Genomic DNA, 23,099 nt, shown 5'->3' with positions numbered 1-23,099 from the left:
AGAAGCTCATTTATGGTTTCTACATCAACAAATTACATAGTCACAAAAAAGAGATTAAAAATAGATCCCCCCCCATAGATTCCCCACCCCCCTTTTCTCCAGCATTTAAGAGACAACAGTCCAGATAAGAGTATTGGTGTGATGCAGCATTTGTATTTTTGGCTGAGGTGCCAGGATGCAATCACACGGGTTCATGCACTTTCAAGAGAGAGAAAACAGAAACCAAAGGGGTTAGAAGAATCTGAGAAGTTAAAAGGGTGTTAAGTGTAGCAGAGAAAGATAGAGTTTTGATTCTATTTGCCAATAGCACAGAGATGTACTTTTTACTTTCCAAACAAATTCCCCTGACACAGGCCACTGCAAGGGAGCCCAGATAACAGGAGTCACCGAGCCTCCTCTGAGAGAACCATTTCTGAGTTAATGATCACAAGTCAAGGACCAACAGCCCAAAACGAAAGGAGAAATGATGCAGTGGGCTTTGCAATATAATGCTACGACAGATAAGAAAAAAAATCAAAGTGATTCAGTCAGTGATCACCGGAGAGTACGAAACCTTAGAACTGAGGAGAGTTTTGAAATACGTGAAAATTCTGTCCTGGTCTCTCCTACACACCTGTTTTCTGTATTTCTAAATGTCCGCTGAGCATCTACAGCTAAATCTTTGTCAGCTCTCTGAAGAAACTCCCTCTCCAAACAAGCAACTCCTTTATCTCATCTCCAGTTTCATTCTTAGGTGCCTGGTGATTTCCTTCTGGTCCCTCTGTCTTTCTCATTGTCATCTGAAGTAGTTTTCTCATTTGACACCTAATTTTGTTCCTCCCTTCAAAACCATTCAGTTTGCGAATGCCACATCTGGAGTCCAAGGTTAAGAATTTGAGCTCCTTCGGTATCTAGCCCAGCCTCTCTTTCCAGCCCTACACCCTCTTACAGCCCTTGTAGTCCCACTGCCTGCCCCACATATGCTGCATTATCTCTGGTCGCTTCGACACACCTCTGGATTGTCATTAACTCTACTGACCACTGCCCAACTTGAAAGTCCAAATCAATTTCCCTTTTATTACCTTGATTCCACCTCACCTTTAACCCTTAGGAAGAATCGATTTCTCTACTTGTGTTTTTCAAACAGTATGCATACAGTAGCGTATCAAACTATAGTTTGTAGACACCTGATACGCTACTGTATGCATACTGTTTCTTATTCTAGACAGTGGAATTCTGGAAATGAGGGACTCTTACTCACTTTCCTATTTCTTCTATGGGGGCTGTGCCCAGTAGAAATTCAGCAAACACCAGGCATATTGAATTCAATGTCTTTAATGTTTCTCGTTATTCACCATAAATCCTATATGTAATTCTATCCCATGTGCCATTTCCTAACAATGAACTTATTTTATTTACAGAAAAAATATATTCCTAAGAACTTGTAGAAAAATGTATTAAGTAGGAATATAATGTTAGTCAACTCTTGTTGACAACTTGGACAATAGCAAAAGACGCGAGTTATTACCTGAAAGGGAAAACTAAAAAATTAATTAATATACATAGCTGTGTTTTGATATACTTGAGTATTAATATTTATTAATATCTTATTCAAAGTAAGATAATGATGTTATATGAAGTGGCGATTTGCTTTTTTTCCCTGAGTTCTCCATCCACACTCAATCATGTATTTTAACGTACTTAGCCCATTTTTGTTCATTTAAATTCTTTCTCTGCTATAACCAGCCAAGAAATAATTGTTTATTGTTTTTTTTTCCTGTTCAAGTTGTCTTGCTGTGTGTTTTGAGCTTCAGGATTTATCATTATGACAAATACAGTCTCTGAACCTGAAAAAGTAGGAAAAATCCTTCACCACAGCAGCGTCATTAAAAAAATGTGATTTTATGACCTCTCTTAGCAGAGTTAGCTTGAGTTTCAAAAACACCATTTATCTCCTGTGGTAATGAGTCCTTCATATGCAGCTTGCAGATTTCAACCTACAAATTTGCCAATCCCTAACCGGACCAGCTACTTTGCTGCCTTTCTGTCTTTGCTGACTTTATCTCCACCGTTAATGTTCCTTGCCATGCCCTCAGAAATCTCAGTTATTCATGAAATTTTCTTTGGTGCTTTCTTTTTCCTTTCCATGGGTGGAGAGAGCAGCATGGAAGATATGGCTTTGAGTAGGTTTTGGTCAATATAGCAAGAACAACAGCTCTGTTTTCTTTGCTACTCCATGTAAGAGCTAAGAAACTAGAGAGATGACTTCAAAGTTGAAAAGACAAATGCTACACAGGCCTGGCCTTGGTGAGCATCAGGAAGTCTCATTACCCCAAGCTAAAGAGGGGCAAGTGCCCTCAGGTTAGTACAGTTGAGTTTACCTTCAAAATGGAGGGCAAGAAGGAAACAAAAGAAGGCAATAAATTTTCTTTCTTCTTTGTTCCTCACTCTTTATTTTTGATAGCCCCTTTTCTCTATTTAAGTACGATCTACGGAATGGGGGTACTGGTGGGGAATATTTTAAAAGAAAATTTGCAATATACCATGGAGAAAAAAGTATAGAACATATATTAAATTTCTTGCATGCTATAAAATTGTTACATTTGTTTAAAGCAATCACCTCTCTGTGGCTACCATTCTTGCTCGCTCTTTAGATTTAAGCATCAGGAATGATCTGAACATTTGTGTAAACCATTAAAATAAAAGAAGACAATGATAGGAAGGAAAGGAACACATTGGTTCACGAATTAGAAAGTAAGCAAGAAAGTAAACGGGTTTTACTTTCCTAGATGTAAATAGAAACATAAAAATTGAAATGAACACCAAGTGAATGAGTTCAGGTAGAGATTCTTTACAAATTATAAGCAATCCATACCAATTTGACATGTTATAGCCCCAAACATCATCAATACATATTTAAACATTTAATGAAAAATGAATTTATGTCACATAGCCAAATTTATTTGTGTTTGCATTTTCAATCTTTGGAAATTTCTCAGGTTAAAAGTTGCTGAAAGGCCAAAAATATCTCAAATTTATTCAAGCTATTAAAGAAGAACTGCATATAGGACATTAAGTTGTTGCTCAAATGTTACTGAGCAGTAAAATACCATGATAAAATGGCATCTTGCTGTGTCTATATTACATCTTCAGCACTAAAATTAATTTATGATCAGTCATCAATTCATTTACATGTCGCTTTATGCTAAGTTCTTCCTTGCTGATAAATGCTTATCCTTAGATCCATTAAGCTAGAGTAAAGTCTGTGCTTTATAATATGACCCTGTTAATTGTTGCATTACCATTTTTATGAGATACAAAAACTGGCTGTCCCCCATTTTTTCAGCCAATATTTAATCCAGGAACTCTCCTTATTAAGTGCAATCAGTCTAAATATCTGTTAAATAAAATCTTCAGCTCTAAGTGTCTTTGGACAAATCAATCCAGATCTTGACCTCTGCTTAAACGTAGGAAAACATCTCTAATCTTTAGAAATCCTTCTTTCACTCAAACATATTAAATATGCAAGGATTCCACCTGCATTTCTCAGAGGGAAAGAATATATAGTATATATGGAAAGCAAAATAAGTCATTACAAAATTTCTTCCTTGGGACATATGGCACCTGTTAACTTGTCCCACTCAGATAAAAGTGGAATATATGATATTCCTCTTTTATCTGTTAAATTCTGAAGTATATGTTTAATTTCTTTTTAAATACGTCACAGCTGTTGAAGTAGCCTAAGAAAGTGATTTAATTATTTGTAGCCTTATCTCTGAAATGCCCCTAATTCTAAAATATTTTCCTTGAGTTTGTGCAACAAAAGCAAGGCATCAGGTCACACTGTCGAGTGGCCAATTCTCTAAAAGCTGTGTGGTCGAGGAAGGTGGTGAGGCTGCCAGGTTTTATTGTTTTCAAAACAATCTGGTTTGGGAGTTCCAGTAAAAACCTCCAAGGACATAAAATCAAGAAAATATAAAGCCACGATTTCCTTTCAGCCGTAATATTTATGTGGGGTCCAGCAGTTAAGGAAACTTTTATTCGTTTCACTTCATGGCACTCACTCTCCATTGTACTTTCTGTGATCAGTGAAGCAGTTAGAATCTTGGCACCAGGTACAGGACATTTTCCCTCTGTCCTCGCTCACATTGCCTTCTGTTTCTTTTTTCCTGTGGTGGAGTCATTAAATTCAGGAAACACTTACCCTGGACTCCCATCATGGAAGATACAGAAAGAAGCATTAACTCCCCTCCCTGTCCTGTTACCCCAAAATGGTGGATTTGGCATTAAGGAGGAAATATGGCAAGCATATTCCTGAAGACTGAAACACTCTGGGTGTTTACTTTCTAGCCCCAAACAGAGTGTGATGTGCTATAATCAAGATAGTTTTATACTTTATTATAACCAAATGGGTTATAGTATGAATTAAATTAAAAAGATTTCCTATAAAAAGTGCTGCTACAGTTGATTTTTGTTAACATGAGTCACTATAACTGAATATAAACTAAATATAAGAAAATAAATAATAAAAGGTAATCTAAAAATTAAGATTTTTAAAATCTTGATCAAGCATATAGAGAGTAAGGGCTAATGTTTCCAGAGATAAAACTATATGTTGTATTTGTGTGCGGATATGTGTACATTTTTATTCATACGTGTATAAACACACATATGCATACACACAGAAAGGAAGACAGAGCAGAGAGAAAGAGAGACAGAGGTCCATATGTTAAGTAATAGGCCAGGAAATCATTTTCTTCTTAAATATGTTAAATTCAGAGATTTAAAAAAAAAAAAAAAGTTGGGCATATCCAGAGAAGGGATCATGATAATTTATCGTAAGAGTGAGAACAATTGATTTTGAAAATTGTTCTGTCATTTATCACGTGGGTAACTTTAAAAATACTTTGAACTCCTCTGTGGCCCAATTTCCTTTTCTATAAAATGAGAACAAAAACAGGGTTGTGGCAGTTAATGACTTAATAATATGTTAAAACTTTACGACAAGGATCTGCAGACTTTTCTATGAGCTGTCAGATACCTTATATTTGAGGCTTTGCTGTCTTTTTTGTTTTTGTTTGTTCCATATTTTCTTAGAATCCTTTTAAAATGTAGGAAATATTCTTAGCCCATGAAGCCACAACAGAAAAGCAGGCCACTTCCTTGGATAGTGTCTTGTACCTACTAAGGGCTATATATGTGCAAGCTAATCTTCTTCTTCTTCTTCTTGATAGCATTATTATCATTATTATATTTAAATTCCTAGTCAACAGATAAGAAGGAATAGACATCTGATAAATGTTTGTTGTTGGTGGGGGGTGGGGGGACAGTGTCTGAATGGCTGAGTCGGTTAAGTGTCTGTCTTAGGCTCGGGTCATGATCCCAGGGTCTTGAGGTCGAGTCCCGCATCAGACTCCCTGCTCAGGGGGGAGCCTGCTTCTTCCTCTGCTCCTCACCTGACTCCTGCCCTCTCAACACACACACTCTCCCTCTCTCAAATAAACAAAATCTTTGGAAAAAAAAGTTTGTGGTGGGAAAAAATATAGTATAACAGGTTTGTAAATACATTTTCCACATTACTGAGTTTTGGAAACCAAATGTTGATTTTTCCCTAAAATCCATGTGTTGAAACCCTAATCCCTAAGGTATAAGGAGGTGGGGTGTTTGGCGGGGCAATTAGGTTTAGATGAGGCCATGGATGTGGGTTCATCACAATTGGATCAGTGACTTTACAAAAAGAAGCTAGGGCGCCTGGGTGGCTCAGTCAATTAAGCATCTGCCTTTGGCTCAGGTCATGATTCCAGGGTCCTGGGATTGAGCCTCACATGGGGCTCCCTGCTCAGTGGGGATCCTACATCTCCCTCTCCTTTTGCTGTTCCCCCTGCTTGTGCTCTATGGCTTTCTCACTCTCTCTCTCATCAAATAAATAAGTAAAATCTTGAAAAAGAGAGAGAGAGACAAGAGTTTGCTGTCTCTCTCTACCATGTAAGAACACAGCACAAAGATGGCTGTCTGCTAGCTAGAAAGAGGAAATCACTAGGAATCAAATCTCCTGGCACCTAGATCTTGGACTTCCCAGCCTCCAGAACTGTAAGAAATAAATACTTGTTGTTTAAGCCACCCAGTCTACTGCCTTTTGTTATAGCAGCCCAGCCAGGTGAAGACACGAGATTATGGCATATGAAACTACAGATATTTTCCTCTCTTCTTGCTTTTCCATTCATGACCCATTATTTCAAAATTAAAGAGGTCCATCACAAATTACTTTGTTGTTATGAAAATATTGGGAATTAATATAATTATTTTTTTATAAAGCTGGGTTGGGCACCTTATTAGCTGCTGATATTAATGTGGTTAAGGCTGGAATGTAATATATCAAGTAAAATCTGGAATACATAGGCTTATTAACCCATCTCTGTGTTATCATTGGACTGTCATTCTGGTTGGCTTTAGAGTTTCAAGGAATGGAACAGAACTGTTTGTTCCATTTAATAAAAATGGTTATTAGTTTCATGAAAGTGAAAATCTCTACCAGGCGATTTAAGTCAAAGTAAATTCCTGATTTCCTCATACCACAGACAAATTTAGAACCCCAAGTAATTTACAGTAAGATCAGAATCCTCTCTGTGGGCACTTACCATCTTAAAAACATAAAAAGCCAATGGAAACAGTGTCTGTTTTATTGCCTACCTCATTTAGCACCATTAAGCTAGCTTTAAGTGACTGAAGAAAACATAAACACGTTAGAATAATATACATCAATATGTTGATTTCCAAAACATTTGGTTGATACATACATTAACCTCGGGGCCATCTCCATGTACACGTACATGTGTGCATGTGCACACACACTCTAATACACTTAAAATTCTATTTACACTCACACACATACACACCCTTGCATACATTCACATGCAGATAAAACCACAAACCCTATCTATACTCTCTCACATACACATCTATACACTCACCCATGCTTCCTACGCACACATACTTTTTTGAGAAAACATATTTGCTCTTATTTTAATTTATATTTACTTACATTATACTTATATACTAGCAGACAAATTAAATCTTTGATCATACCTTTCCCACATAGTTATCACAGAGCCAAAGAAAAAAAAAAGGAGAAGAAAAAAGTAAAGAGTTTCCTCTTTGGCTACTTTTTGTAGAGTACAAGTTCTTTCACTGAGATGATGTATTATTCATAGGGTAAATTCATCATGTAATACATACTTAGAAACCATGAGGTTTTTATACACAGCAGTAATTAAGCAGTGAACTCAAGGAGGAAAACAGACTGTTTTCTTAGCAATAAAAGCTTCATTTGGAATGAACAGTATACTCACTACAAGGAGAGAGGCAGATTGGTTTTAACCACATTCACATTAAATACCCTAACATGTTACTAACAGGTGACCATGGAAACGTATGAAATGGCAGGCTTATAGATATATTTATCACCTCTGACACTATATATTTAATAAAAGAACTACATAGGCTATAACTGCCTTTTTTTGTGTGTTATTATTGCAATTCTTACTGCATTCCTAATGGAAAAGAGTTCAGTATCATTAGTGAGATATGCAAAAATATGCAGAATTTTACCCTGAAGATTATGCTACAAATTCAGGCAAAGGGGCTTAACATAATAGTGCACTAATAAGTTAGCTCTCTGCATTCAAAGATTTAAACTTTTGCTCTGCTGCCTTCAGTTGGATCAGGATTTGAAATCACAGCAGTGTATCTGCAGTTCTTAAATCTTAATTAGCCTGGCAAGCATACAGCCCCCAGGTAAGGCGCGAAACAAACATACAAAAATAGTGGACTCATGCATCACATATTGTGTTACTCAGGAGGGCATATAGAAGAAACATATAGGTCTTTATCCTTCTCTATCACTGCTATAAAGAAGTTTCCCTCAGTGCTGGCTGAACTCTAAGGCATAGTGCGAGATCTGTGTAAGTTGGGAGCGTTGGAGTACAAATGAATGAAATGAAACCGTGATAAATGCCTGCAAGGATGAAGATGATATTATCAAGATGAAAACAGAAAAGGGCGATTTTCTGAGAAGACCCAATGCCAGGCAAAAGCAAGATCTACGCTTATGGTGATTATGCCTTTCTAGTCCTATAGGAGACATTTGTGCATGTGTGTCAAAGAAGGGATACCTACTGGAATAAAAGATGAAATTTTTGTGTTTCTCCATAGTCACTGTGTACATATTAGGATTCAAGTTTTTTCAACAAAATGGGATAAACTTAAATCCTTGGCAATATGTTGAAGTCCTGGGATCATCCTAGGAGAGTAGCAACTGCTACCGTTCACATGGTGAGCAAAGCAGAGGATGCCGAAGGAGTAAACAGCAAAAATAACTGTATTTCTTGGAAGAGGAGCAATTATTGAATCCAAAGATATGAAATGCGTAAATGTATGGCTTATCTCACTATACATTTTCTCCATTCCAAAAATAATACCTTGTGCAACCTTAGAGAGGCTCATTCTGAAGACTTGCTTATTTTCATCAGTGAATGATTTTACAGAGTGAAATATTGAGAGGCGTCTTAAGATTGCATTCACTTTGTATGTAGCTCCTGATAAACAAAATATATCGTTTCTAAAAGTCAAGGTTTTTTATGTAATAGACTTGGTTCCCCAGTAGAGTGAACTTTTCATGAAAGCCCTGGATATAATTGAGTTTTCTTTCATGTCTTTAAAGCTTTTTAAAATTCATGAATTTTCTTATCATTTTTGCAGCAAAGCAAAAGTATTTCCAAATCCTTTTTGAATTTTGTGTTTAATATTAACATATTTAAAATGTTATAGAAATAGCTGGAGTGGAATAAATCTTACATAAGAAAGTATTTGATTTCTGATGCATTTTAATGTTATAAATAGGTCAGTTATTCCTATTAAATCAGTTCCGTTACCTGTCACAGAGCTGTCTAGATTGTCCATACTGGATCCGGGTGTCTGCTCTAGTGCCCTCAGGGGCCGGGGCATTTCTAAAGCTTCCTCCTCATCGTCCGCATCATCATCTGGAACATCTGTTTCCAAATCGGAAATCAAGGCTCCGGACATATAACCTAATGGTGGAACCGGGGGCTGTGGAGGTTGATTATTGCTTTGAATGTGCCTAGAATTCAAATAGGGGAGAAAGGGAATTCATTAACATCCTACCAAATTAGAATTAAACAGCATGTGATGGCAACTCATTCTGTCTTCTTGCTTTCTATTAACTTTTTGGAGATTAGAGTGCTTTCTTACATTTCAGCAGAGACAACGGGCTATGTATACATGGCTAGTCAACAAAACAACAACAGTATTGATTGTATACTCTTCCATTGGTATTTATGGGATAATACACAGAGAAAAATACAGATCCAACATTTTTGTGCAAATAAATCATCCAAAGGAGAATATGAGTATTTGCCACAAATAATTGCTTAAAGCTTTTTTTTTTTCCTGCTCCCCCAAATATAATAATTTGGTTTACATTTAGTGTCAAAATTCTACTTGGCCTGTTTAATCTCTGTGACCTGCTAGCCCTTACAAAGAAAAAAATGTCACACGAAGGGTTAATACCAATAACCCCTCTCCCAGCCAGAAAGACAGTGCCTGCCTTTCAAGGCTTTCTTCCTACACATCCTCCTCCCCACCCATGAATCAAGCTGAGTGGTGTTATCTACTGTAACCCAGTTTAAAGTAGGAATGGCTCCTTTATGTTCTAGCTACTTATTTATGCCTCTGTTTTACCCACTAAAGTCTAAAACACCTCAAACGTGGAAAAGATTCATCTTAGCACTCTCTGTGTTTGGAACCTGAGGTGTGTTAACACACCCTTTGCAATGCATATGTAACTTTAATCTCGGCCTTGTGAAGTAGGCAGAACTTGTATTATTCCCTTTTTAGAATCTATTAAAGTGAAATTCCAGCTTAAGTCACTTATTTCAAATGGCATGGCTGGACACTAGGGTTCAGTTGATCCATTTTGTAACTACTTAAGAGTTTCTTCTAAATTATAAAGGCCATGATATATATGAAAGTCATTGTTATCTGTTACTGTCATTAGGAGTGAATATAACACATGTATTAACACATTGTCATTTTTTTTTTTTGCATCCATGCAAAGTATTTAAAAGACAGGCTATTTAAGGCACATGTAAGTCAAGTGTTATGCAGTTTTGAATTAAAGATACAAGATGATTTTAACACTTGCATTTTGGGGGAAAATAATTCATTTTTCCAGAATTTCTTTAACATTCCTCTCCCAAGTGTATTTTTTTTTTAAATTTATTTATTTATATGACAGACAGAGATCACAAGCATGCAGAGACACAGGCAGAGAGAGAGAGAGGAGGAAGCAGGCTCCCCGCTGAGCAGAGAGCCCGATTGAGCAGAGAGCTCAATCCCAGGACTGGATCGTGACCTGAGCTGAAGGCAGAGGCTTTAACCCAGGCATCCCCCCAAGTGCATTCTTGATCTTGCAATCAACTCCAATGTAACAACATTCTATATCTTTCAATGATAAAACAAAACAACCCCCCCCAAGATGTTAGTTCTGGGATCCCCATTTTTAATTTCACAGATCAGGCATCTGAGGTCCCAAGTCTTTATCTGACATTCATCATAGCTCACTCATGCAAAAATCAGGAAGTTTCTAAACTACTGGTATAGAAAATCTTGAGTGTTGATAATGACATCTTGTAAATGTTGCCTCAAAATTCTTTTTGTGAATTAAGGATGGACTGAGTCAAGTCATAAGCAAGAGAATACTAGGTGGTATTTATATAAATAATTCATTTTTCTCTAATGGTGTGTACTTTTGTCCTGGAAAGAACCAAAGAAACTGACATTCTAGTTCTACAGCATTGCTGACAACTCTTGAATGGAACAAATATACATTAAGGTGTAAAATGGACTCCTTCAGATGAGCAGAAGTAGGAGATAAACTGAAATAAGAGGGTGCAAAACATTTGTAGATCTCTTGTAGTGACAAGCACTGTACTATGCACTGCATGGGTCCATATGAACAGAATCCCTGGAGGTGGAGTGTGGGAATTAGCATTTTTAAAATGTTCCTCCTGTGATGCTGATGTGCACCTCACGAGGAGGGCATTTCATTCCTGAAGGGCGAGATCCTACGGGAGCACATATAGGCTCATAACTTCTACAAAGCAGGTCACTAATGACATCCTGGAGGATTGTTGGGTTGAACAGAAACATATTCAGTGAAAGAAACAGGGTTTTCCCTACAGGTACCTGGAGCAGGTGAAGAACTTGTTTGTCCACTCAATTTGTAAAGATCTATGCAACACACACTAAAGGTGATGCTCTTTTAAGAGTGGCAAGATAGCAATGAAAAATTCAGGTGAAAACCTGAGCCCTTCTGAAGAATAAAAGCTCTAATACAGCTAGATACTGGACTATGTCCTGTATAAGAGCAAACTCATTTAACTCTCTCTTTTTTTAAATGACTTTATTTTTAAGTCATCTCTACACCCAATGTGGGGCTAGAACTCACAACCTCAAGATTAAGAGTCCCATGCTCTACCAACTGAACTAAGCGGAACTCATTTAATTCTCACAAAAAAACTGTGATGTGTAATAAAGAATTTACCTTGTCCAAAGAGAAGTTAGGCTTTTGCCATGTGCTCCAGGGAGGTAATCTCTAAGTTCTAGAATGTCCTATCTGATAGGAGTGTCTTTGTTCATCTGGAGTCCTTAGGCTTCTCCAGAAAGTCTAACAATGTGATTTATGATGGGGGCTTTCAGTCACATGGTGTCAACTTGCCTTCTGGAGGGACTAGAGACTGATGTCAGCTCTGCAGATAACCAACCATGTCTATGTGACAAAGCTGCAAGAAAGACCATGAAACTCAAGGTTCGTATGAGTTTCCCTAGTTAGAAATACTCTATGCATATTGTCCTACATTGTTGCTGGGAAAGTAATGTTTTCTACAAATGCATTGGGAGAAGACAACTGGAAGTTCGAGTTTTGGAACTTTCCCGGACTCTGTCTTGTGCATCTCTTCTTTTAGAAGATTTTAATCTGTATCTTTTCTATATAAACCATAACTTTCAGTGTCATGGTATTCAGTGATTTCTATGGCTTCTTCTTGTGAATTCTTAGAACAGAGGATGGTCTTGGAGACTCTGCTCTAGCATTGTATATGAGCTAATTGGTATTAGGATCGTCATTTTATAAATGGGGGGGAGGGGGGTGGAAGAACAGAAAGGTTGAGCAAGTTGCCCACTGTCATACAGATAGTAAGTAGGGGCGGTGGCAGTGGTTCCAACCACACCTGCCCTCCGTCAAATACCAGATCAATCTGGAATATATAGGGGTGGCATTTAGGTATCACTACATTTTAAAATTATCCAGATGACTACAAAATGCATCAAATTTGAGAACATCTGAGCTAGAATCTGTGCCATAAATGACTAAGTACATGGTTATTATCAGTTAGCCTGAAGGAAATCCTTTGGCTCTTGAAGTAGTGGGCTTCAACTTAAATAGAGGTATTTTATTTTGCCTGATGCAAAATAATACTGTTTAACAGTAGATTGTCTTTGGCCTTTGAAAAACATCAGATCACTGAGAAAAAAGATGTCTAGAAACCCCTGGTTCTAGGAAAAGAACCTATGTTCGTAACTAGCTTCATATGATTGACCTGGTTTTAGTATCTCTTTGTGTATTTTGTTGTACTTTTAAAAGAAATAGTTCATTAACACTAAGAACAAGATCTATCTCATTATCAACTATCCAGTACCTAAAACTATCAAAAAGAAAAGCAAATTGTATTTCATAAAAATTTAACTTGACATGCATCATGGAAATCAATAGAAGATAATCAGAGGTCTGCCACTGAGATTTCAAGAGTCAGATTTCATCTGTCACTATTTGGGAGAAGAGAGAGCACATGAAAAAACTTGTATAAAATTGTGAGATCTTGTCCCACTTGTTTTCTTCCTATGCTTGCACAGGATACCCAAGTAGATTGCCATCTCTACCTTAGGAGAGGGTGTGAGTTGATTAGAAAGAAAAGAATTTGGGATTTGTAATTTATTCTAGGTGTTATTTTTTTAAGGCATCTACTATATTACTGGTTTACTTTTTTCTCTCTCATTTAATTCACCCCAAGTATCTTTTATTAACTGACACTGACCATATGTGATTTGCAGAAGCTTACATTTACATATTCACAACCACATACAGAATTAATCACAGGCACTTTGAAGAATCTAAACGGAGTCTTTTATTATGGCTTTGGAAGTGAGTTCAAGGATAAGCTAAATGGAGCTAACTTGTAAATTAGAAAAGATTCTGGTGTAGCCAAAAGCAGTTTAGCCTGAAATTCAGCAGATCTGAAATTCTTGTCCCGGTTTACTCTTTAACCAGTTATATGACTTTGATTATTTAATGTAGCATCCCTCAGGCAGCCCTGACTGCCATGAACAATAAGCAAATAGTTAACTTGCAGAGCTCACAATCCTGCTAGACAGGAGTCTCCCTTGGCTTACAAATGTCCTAAATCTCACTAACAAAGATAGCAGGATTGTGATATCCCACCAAAATGTCTCCCAGCTATCTTAATGTTAATGACTGGTCTAAAGACAACATTGATCAAGCAGCAAGGGCAAGGCCTCCGGTAGGCCTCTGACATCCTGGCCCCTTGTAGGCCCTCTTTAGCATATGAAAACTCCGTTGAAACCTCCCTTTCCCTCACCTTCCCCCAACCACAGGGTACCCCTCACAACCCGGGTCAGCAGCTCTTCCTGCTTATGGGTCCTGTCCCCGTGCTTTAATACACCACCATTTTGCACCAAAAGAAAAAAAAAATATTTAATGTATCCTAAACTAATTTCTTTATCCGGATGATTGAGTTGCACAAAAGTGCTTCTAACCCTCAGCTGTATAGTCCTATGAGAACTCCTTGCAAATGTACTGTAAAGGAACATTTCCTCAATCCCTGTGCTGAAGGCCTGGGTCCCCTGACCTGACAAGAATATTTACCATGTTTGCTTGGCTATATCAAACTGATAGGCTCTTGTCAACTCATCCAGGTGAGCTTGCAGCATGGGCTGCATCTCTTCCCGGGGGGATGGAGTAAGAGTTGCAGTAGACTGCTGTCCAAAGGAAATAGCGGGAGAAGAAGCCACGCCTCGGACAGGAGGTGTTGGGACACGATCATCGTCTTCTTCCAGTTCATCTTCCATACCCTGGTGTAAGTATGTTTGTACCGGTAATGGCGGGCACCAGCTATCACTGTCATACCTGAAGTTTAATGAGAAAAAAAAAGCATATTGATACATAAACACGTAAACATGCACACAATGATACAGGCGATTTGTAACAACCACAATGGGAACGACAGCACTCTCTATGTTCTCTTAGTTGATTTCATCCTGATTTCAATTTGTTGGTGCTGCCACAGTAAATCACCTGGCTGTTATCTTAATTTCTAATCATAATGACATCTGCTATCTCAATATCTCAATTTATTCTTGGAAGATCTTATTAGCTAATTGTTACCCCACAGTTACAAAAGGCAATAACTTCCCAACAAAGTTACTCACGTGGAAAACCCAAATTGCTAATTAAAGACAATTAATGAATTAATTTAGTGCTTGTAGATTTAACTACTTTCTTCTGCTGTTTATCCTTGTATACCAAACGGAACACGCCAAGATTGATGGTCAAACAAGTGTCTGAGAATTTAACTTACTCTTTTTCTAGATCTATGCCAACCTTTCAGTCCATATGACATGTAGTCATTAAGATTTTATGTTACAAAATGTATTCAATGGCCCTTAGATGTTTTTAATTCTCTGATTTTCTCAGTGGAAACTCACAGCTCCTTGTATCTTGACATCTAAAATCTATAAAACAGAGGTTCAAAAGCCAGCCTAATAAAATATATATTAAAAAGGAAAATAATAATTTATAAAAGCAGTGTGCTTTTAAGGACTCTGGTCAGAGAATATAGAGAATTAATCCAAACAGTTTTCATTGTGACATAATATCTCTCAGTGGCATTTCTATTTACACTTTCTCCATATACTATTATTTTCATTAATCAAAAAGATCCTTTTAAAGGGAGGCTTAAGGATAGGATAAACAATATTATTGAATGTAATTGTTCTATAAATTCCACTTCTTAAATATCTACCGAATCTCCTACTTCCCCTTTACTTCCATAATCACAGATCAGAATCATTCTGATGAGAACTAGCCCATTAGCTCTCCTAGTCTATTGTGACACCATCTTCATCTTTTTTATCCTATAGTCCATACAGACAAAGTCTAAAATCTTAATTTCCATCATACCTGTACTTTGAATTACTCAGTGGTTATCACTAATATAAGAAAAAGTTCAAATTCATTAGCAGAGCCTAAAAGACCCTTCCCCATCTTATCAGCCCATCTTTCTAGCTTAATTTCACACTATTTCCCCAACATCAGCCTACTGTGTATTTTTTTCTAAACTCTGTGTCTTATTCTCAGATCATCTGCCTGTGAGCTCCTGCTCTTCCTCTGGTTCAGTTCAAATGCCATCAGTTTTGTGACGTCTTCTCTGCCTCCACCATATGGAATTGATTATAACTCTAAAATACATACATTGTGGTACTCTCCATATTATATTTTTAAAAGGGATTCTATTTATTTATTTGACACAGAGAGAGATCTCAAAAGCAGGAGAAGTGGCAGGCAGAGGGAGAAGGAGAAGCAGGCTCCCCACCAAACAGGGAGCTCAATGCATGACTTGATCCCAGGATCCTGGGATCATGACCTGAGCTGAAAGCAGATGCTTAACTGACTGAGCCACCCAGGCGCCCCTACAGGGATTTTTTGTTTCTGTTTTTTCCTATTGTTTTATGAGATCTTTAAATTCAAGAACTCTAATTCTCAACTTTGCATTTCCAGCACCAAATACAATTTCTAGTACATAGAAGATTTCATTAAAGGAATGAAAAATCAAATGACTATTATAAATACACACACACACACATACACACACACATATCCTCTCCCTTACAAATGCTAACTTGTAAATGTTCAGATGATTCTTGAATATTTTTACTCAAGTGTCTTTACTTACCTTGTCTAAAACTAAATTTATTTAAAAACCTATACACGGGTATTTGTAGCAGCTTTATTCATAATTGCCAAAACTTGGCAGCAACTCAGATGTCCTTTGGTGGGTGATAAATGAACTGTGACAAAATTCACCGAAAGGCCAAATTCTAAGTTTCTCCAGATAATGGAATATTATTTAGCGCTAAAAATAAATGAACCATGAAGCCATGAAAAGAACTGGTGGAAACTTAAATGCACATTACTAAGTGAAAGACGTCAATCCAAAAAGTCTACATACTGTATAATTCCAAGAATATGACATTCTGGAAAAGGCAAGACTATGGAGACAATAAAAAGATCAAGACTATGGAGACAGTAAAAAGATCACTGATTGCCAGAAGTCAAAGGAAGGGAAGGATGATTAGGCAAAGCATGGAGGATTTTTATGACCAACTGCTCTATATGATATTATAATGTTAGATATGTGTCATTATAGATTGGTCCAAGCACATAGAATGTACACCAAGAATAAATCCTAATGTAAACTATGGACTTTGTATGATGCTCATATATCAATGCAGGTTCATCAGTTTAATAGTGTATCACTTTATTGGGAAAGTAGATAGTGGCAGAGGCTCTGGACGTGTGGGGAAATCTCCGTACTTTTTCTCAGTTTTGTAGTTAACCTAAAACTGATCTAAAAAATAAAGTCTATTTAAAAAAATCCTTGCGTTAATCACCCAATTATTCGACAACCCTTTATCAGAAGACTGCATCTATTTACAGAGCAGGCATCCAGTAGGGCAGACTGGTACCAAGCAATTAATCAGCAATACCAGGTACTACAGGAATAGGGAGACGGTGGGCTGAAACTAGTTCGGCAGTAGGGCAAGGCTATGCTGACTATAGGAAAAGGGGTTATTTTAAAAGGTGGCCCAGAGAAAGAGAAAAGATCATAGTATTTGAAGAACTCAAATAATTTAATAACTGGCAAGTGCCAACAAATAGAGTTGGGCACAATTGAGGCAGGGGAGGTGACGATGTGCCAGATCACCTGGGGCCTCATCAGCCCTGAGAAGGACTGTAAGTGATGGGTGGTCCCTGAGGGATTTTTTTACAGGGAATAAACCTCATCATCAGTAGCAGTGCTATTTTCCTCTCTTGTTGAGGCTACCTGAATAATCTACCTGGTGAGCTGTGAACTGAAGAGCGTGTTTCAGCAGCCTCATACACTCTGATAGGGACAGCTCTGTCAAAATGTCTTCTATATTGTAGTGTAAGCAGGCCCACTTTAATCTGTTACAGATGACAGGTTTTTTTTACACTGGAGAATACCATTGGTTAAACTCATATTCCCATCAAATATGTAAGTACCAATCTGCCCTGAAAAAATACATTGCTCCAAAATGATGCCATTTTGATCTGTTTCATATGCTGGAGATCATAGTTAGATTTCGTTTGGGGGGGAAAAAAAGATTTTTTGGTGTACAAAGTTTGTCACCCGTGGTCCGATCTGGATTCCGTGCTTCCGGTTTTTCCCATCCGCTAATCAGTCCTCGACACCACATACAAACTGGTCTATGGAAACATCAGAATTGTTTTAATCAAACGTTCACTTCTGTTCATTCTATTCTATGCACTAAATATGTCTAAGTGTCCACCTACCTTTTTGGATGGTTTTTCTCTGAACAAGAATTTTCTACTCAAAATAAATTGTTTTCTTCATCATTATAATAATCTTTCTCTTCTCCTTCCCCCTCCCTCCCTGTCCCTGTCCCTGTCCGTCTTCTTCTCCTTCTTCTTCTTCTTTTTTCTTTTTTTGATACTTTTCCATCATGGTCTATTGCTTGAAATTATTCAACTTATTTTGAATGAACTGTACTTCTCCAGTTTCATCTACCTTAATCTTACAAATCCTTCAAGCTACATGCTATATTCCATATCTTTTATAAAGATTTTCCAGATGAGGCCAACTAGCACTGATATATTACTCTTCTGACTTGCACTGACATTTTTGCACATCCACTTGAAAATTGATTTTCCGCTATGTTATGCCATTTCCAATGTTGGTTTCTTTAACTATGTCTAATTTTTTTGAGAATTTAACCTTTCACATGTTAATAGTATCTTTTCCTCAAGTGGATTTATGCTACATTAAAATTATGACATTCAATTACTCTTGTCTAGCCACACCTGACATGATACTTTAAAAATAGTAGATGATAAGCCTATTTATTGATTTGAAATGAAAACACACAAACTGATTCATCAATAAGAATGTTTATGATTTTGATGACATGGCTAGAGGTAGAGATTATAATGCAATGTGAACTAAGTCAGAGAAAGATAAATACCATATGATTTCAATCATACAAAACAAAGGAGCAAAGGGAGAAAAGAGAGAGAGACAAACCAAGAAAGATTCTTAACTCTAGAGAACAAGCTGATGGTTACCAGAGGCGAGGTGGGTGGGGGGATGGGTGAAATAAGTGATGGGGAGTAAGGTGTGCACTTGCTGTGGTAAGCACTGGGTGTTATATGGCAGTCCTAAGCAGACTTTGTTGACTGGAGGAGCCCAACATGGGGCTTGATCTCAAGACACTGAGAACCATGACGTTGAAATCATGACCTGAGCTGAAACCAAGAGTCAGATGCTTAACAGACTTAGCCACCCAGGCACCCTCAACTTTTTCTTGTGGTAACATAAAGACGACTGAAAATGCTCCTGATGCCAAACCAAAGGTCTTTTCGCCAACCATTCCTAGAAAAGCTTTCTTTGTTTTGTTTTGTCCTGTTTTTTTTTGTTTTTATATTGTCAATGAAGTATGAAGCATCATATTATCTGTCTTGCCTGGTAAATAATGGGAAAGATGACAACAAATCAATGTTGCATGTGAACTAGCTAAAGGCCACATACAAATAGCGAATTACTAATAAAAATACAATATAGTTCAACACCCACAAAAGCTTGCCAATCTTTAAGTATAGCAAAAAAGCAAAGTGTCAGACTTCTATTGAATCCCTACTGAATTCTTACTAGCATCATATGATAATAATAAAAATACATTATATTTATAGCTAAGGATGAATACATTTTGATTCCTTTTTATCTGCTTTATGCCAGATAAAGCATATTCCTTTTTATCCTTTTTATCCTTTTATTCCTTTTTATCCTTTATGCCAAGAGAGGCATATGGATGAGAGAGAACATTTACTATTGTTGTTATAATATTGAATTAACAAATACTTTTCTATCTGGACAATGATTTGGTAACTTTTGGTATTTAGTTCTGTGGGGGGAAATGACCCCAGAAAGGCTTAGAAATAAATTTAATAATATTGAAACTTTAGAAACAGTATTAAACATTGTAATAAAATGTAAGAGACCATATTTTCAAGCTTGAGATTATTCTGGGCTAGGTATATTTCCAAAATTTATCCCTTTCCTCCATCCTACTGCCATTGCCTTATCTTATGGCCTTATCATTTTTTAAGCTATTGGCTATTCTGCTGTAGTATCCCAAATGTTATCCACCTGCCCTAGCCTCCTGTACTCCAATTCATCATCTATATCCAAAGGTCAAAATCCCTATATGACAGACAAGGCTTCACAGTTCGCCACAAGACACCTTTTCAGATTATCTCTTACTCTATGAATATTTCAAACCTCATACAGCAGGTACCGATTGCTGAAGGATACACATGAGCAATTAGAATGCAATGCTATGAGTACTACAGTAGAGTTGTAAGCTTAAGAAATAAAAAAAGTAAGGAAAGGCTGGTCACCTTAACTAGAATAAGATGGAGTTTTCAAGGAAGAGTAGGGAGTATAAAGGAAAATGAATGGGGGCTATTCTTTTTTTCCTATCTTTCATTATATATGTGTATCTATAGATAGATAGCTAGATATATTTTAAGATTTTATTTATTTATTTGATAGACAGAGATCACAAGTAGGCAGAGAAGCAGGCAGAGGGTGGGGGCGGGGGAAGCAGGCTCCCTGCCAAACAGAGAGTCCAATGTGTGGGCCTCTATCCCAGGACCCTGGGATCATGACCCAGGGTTTAACCCAAGGCAGAGGGTTTAACCCACTGAGCCACCCAGGTGCCCCTATATATATATATATATTTTTAAAGATTTTATTTATTCATTTGAGAGAGAGAGAGACTGAAAGACAGAGAGAGAGAGCATGAGAAGGGGGAGGGTCAGAGGGAGAAACAGACTCCCCACCGTGCAGGGAGCCTGATGTGCTTGATCCCAGGACTCCAGGATCATGACCTTAGCTGAAGGCAGTTACCCAACGAACCAAGACAGCCAGGAGCCCCTATATATTTATATATTTTTTTCTTTCAGCTATGGAAATTTCTCTCCATCTGCACAGCAAATGGTGATATTAGCAACATTTTGTTGTAGTCCTTTGTTCATAATTTATTCTGGCACCTAGGCTGCTTTAGGTTAGGGACCATTGCTTGTCCTTTGTTTTTTCTGCCTCAAGCTCAGAGCTGGCACTCAACAGCTGGTTAGAACTCTGGGTGCTATTATTTGTGAACAAATGATTCAAGATTCACTTCAAAACTGAGCTTCTTTTTTTCCTTTTTTAAAAAATTTTTATTTTTTTTTAACATTTCTTTTCAGTGTCCCAGAATTCATTATTTATGCACCACACCAAAACTGAGCTTCTATAGGACTGTCCCAACCTTACACCTGGCATAAATGGTTATCCTTTCCACAATACAAATTATTATTTTGTATATTTGCTCATATAGGGCTTATCATATAAAATAGTGTGTGTGTGTACACAGTCTTATGTGTTTTCTGGTCTCTACCTACCACTCCTGAATAATTATGTATCTATTTCGTTCATCTCTGTTGCTTTTTTTCCTGGCACTGGGCATAGCATTTACTATGTACTTGAAAAAAATGTATGTTGGATAAGTTCTCTATTATGATATGCTAAAAACAGAAAGAAAAACTATATATCACCATAGGAAGTAAAATTGCAGAATCCTTGATTGCTACAATAAAAATAATCATAACTAAAAGGTGATTTCTGAAGTTTATTTTGTTTGTATTTCAAGAGAGACTTAAACCTACACAAGTTTCAAAACAAAGCATATAAACAATTCTACAGAAGAACTCATCTGTAAAATATTCAATGTTAGTTTCATGAATAGCACATTATAAAATAATCTAGGAAGTGTTAAAAAAAATCCTTCCTTTTCTTTTTTTTAAACATGTATTTATTATTTATTTGAAAGAGAATGGGCGCAAGCACACACATGAGTGGGGGTGGAGAGCAGTGGTGCCAGGGAAGACTTAGAGAGAGGGAGATAATCTCCAGCAGACTCTCCTCTGGGCATGGAGCTTGATCTCACGACCCTGAGATCATGACCTGAGCTGAAATCAAGACTCAGACATTTAAGTGACTGAGCCACCCAGCTGCCCCTTTTTTTCAATATTATGAGGTTTTCACATTAGAAAACAAAGAAGTATAAAGAATATATCAAGAAATGGAGTCCAGGGCGCCTGGGTGGCTCAGTGGGTTAAGCCGCTGCCTTCGGCTCAGGTCATGATCCCAGGGTCCTGGGATCGAGTCCCGCATCGGGCTCTCTGCTCAGCGGGGAGCCTGCTTCCTCCTCTCTTTCTCTCTGCCTGCCTCTCTGCCTACTTGTAATCTCTCTCTGTCAAATAAATAAATACAATCTTTAAAAAAAAAAAAAAGAAATGGAGTCCAAAGAAAAAGAAAATTGAATTTTGCTGTCAATTTAGTGATAGGTAAGACTTTACTATTTTGGTTAAAAGTGAAAATTTTTGTTTCAGAAAATACAAGATACTTAAGGCAAATAACTCAAAGGTTATTAAAAACCAAGCTCCATGCTACAAAGATTTTGAATATATATAATGGAAACATATATTTCTTTACCTGTCTAAAGGACTAAATGAATTTCTAGAAATCTTTTACAAAAGAAAAGATTTTCTAATAGCATACATCCTGGCTAAATACTAAAATAATCCAGAAATAACTTTATATTTTATGGCTTGCTGTTCAGAAAATAATTTATATAAAAAAAATAGAAATCTTCAGCAATGTGTATTATTTCATTCATGAAATGATATTTTCAATTCTACTGCTGGGCAATAAAATAGAGTGAGAAGTTTAGCATTTGTCTGGAATGAATTAATTTTATTTCTGTGGGTAATAGCTATTGCAGTCTGTTTTTTAAGTAGACCTAGTGGGAAAAGAAAAAAAGAAAAGAAAAATTCCAAATTATCTACTTTATGCTTATACATGTTTGATAGTATTATTTTCTCTTCCCAGTTGACAAGCTCTATTTTCCAGTTTTCTGATTATAGCCTTTAAAATGCAGAATACTGGAATGCTTGGGTGGCTCAGTCCACCAAGCATCTGCCTTCAGCTCAGGTCATGATCCCAGGGTCCTGGGATCGAGTCCTGTATTGGGCTCTTTGCTCAGTGGGGAGTCTGCTTCTCCCTCTGTCTGCTGCTCCCCCTGCTTATGCCCCCCACCGACAAATAAAATCTTAGAAAAAAATGCAGATTCTTAAGCCCTGTAATCATCTTTTCTTATGGAATTCACACATTTGGTTTTTCTTCAACAGACTTCATGTGGCATGGGCACATTTACATTATTGATGTTTTACATAAGATTATGTGCACCGTTTAACATTTTTAAAAAGTCAGAGAAAAGAGGGTGTGCTCTTAATTTCCTATTTTGAATGAGAACATTTTAAAAAAGTAATATAATAATGCTATGTATATATATGGGAATTACAATCCCACAAAAGCAGGTGAGGACCCTTGGAGAAAAAGAAATATGTAGAGGGCGCCTGGGTGGCTCAGTGGGTTAAGCCTCTGCCTTAGGCTCAGGTCACGATCTCAGGGTCCTGAGATCGAGTCCTGCATTGGGCTCTCGACTCAGCAGGGAGCCTGCTTCCCCCCTCTCTCTGCTTGCCTCTCTGCTTAGTTGTGATCTCCCTCTGTGTGTTAAATAAATAAATAAAATCTTTAAAAAAATATGTA

At 37.2% G+C, this 23,099-nt stretch overlaps 1 protein-coding gene across 1 annotated transcript in view; it reads right to left on the bottom strand.

The window, feature by feature from the left end:
- Positions 1 to 23,099, bottom strand: part of ROBO2 (roundabout guidance receptor 2) — a 594,514-nt gene that overhangs the window by 18,200 nt on the left and 553,215 nt on the right. The window contains 2 exon segments of the mRNA XM_082689522.1: positions 8,910 to 9,115; positions 13,997 to 14,257. Coding sequence (XP_082545648.1) covers positions 8,910 to 9,115; positions 13,997 to 14,257 — 467 coding nt within the window.

Source organism: Mustela nivalis (assembly GCF_964662115.1).
Source record: "Mustela nivalis genome assembly, chromosome: 1".
NCBI lineage: Eukaryota > Metazoa > Chordata > Mammalia > Carnivora > Mustelidae > Mustela > Mustela nivalis.
Note: the sequence above shows the minus strand (reverse complement) of the source record. Positions and strands in the feature narration are given on the sequence as shown.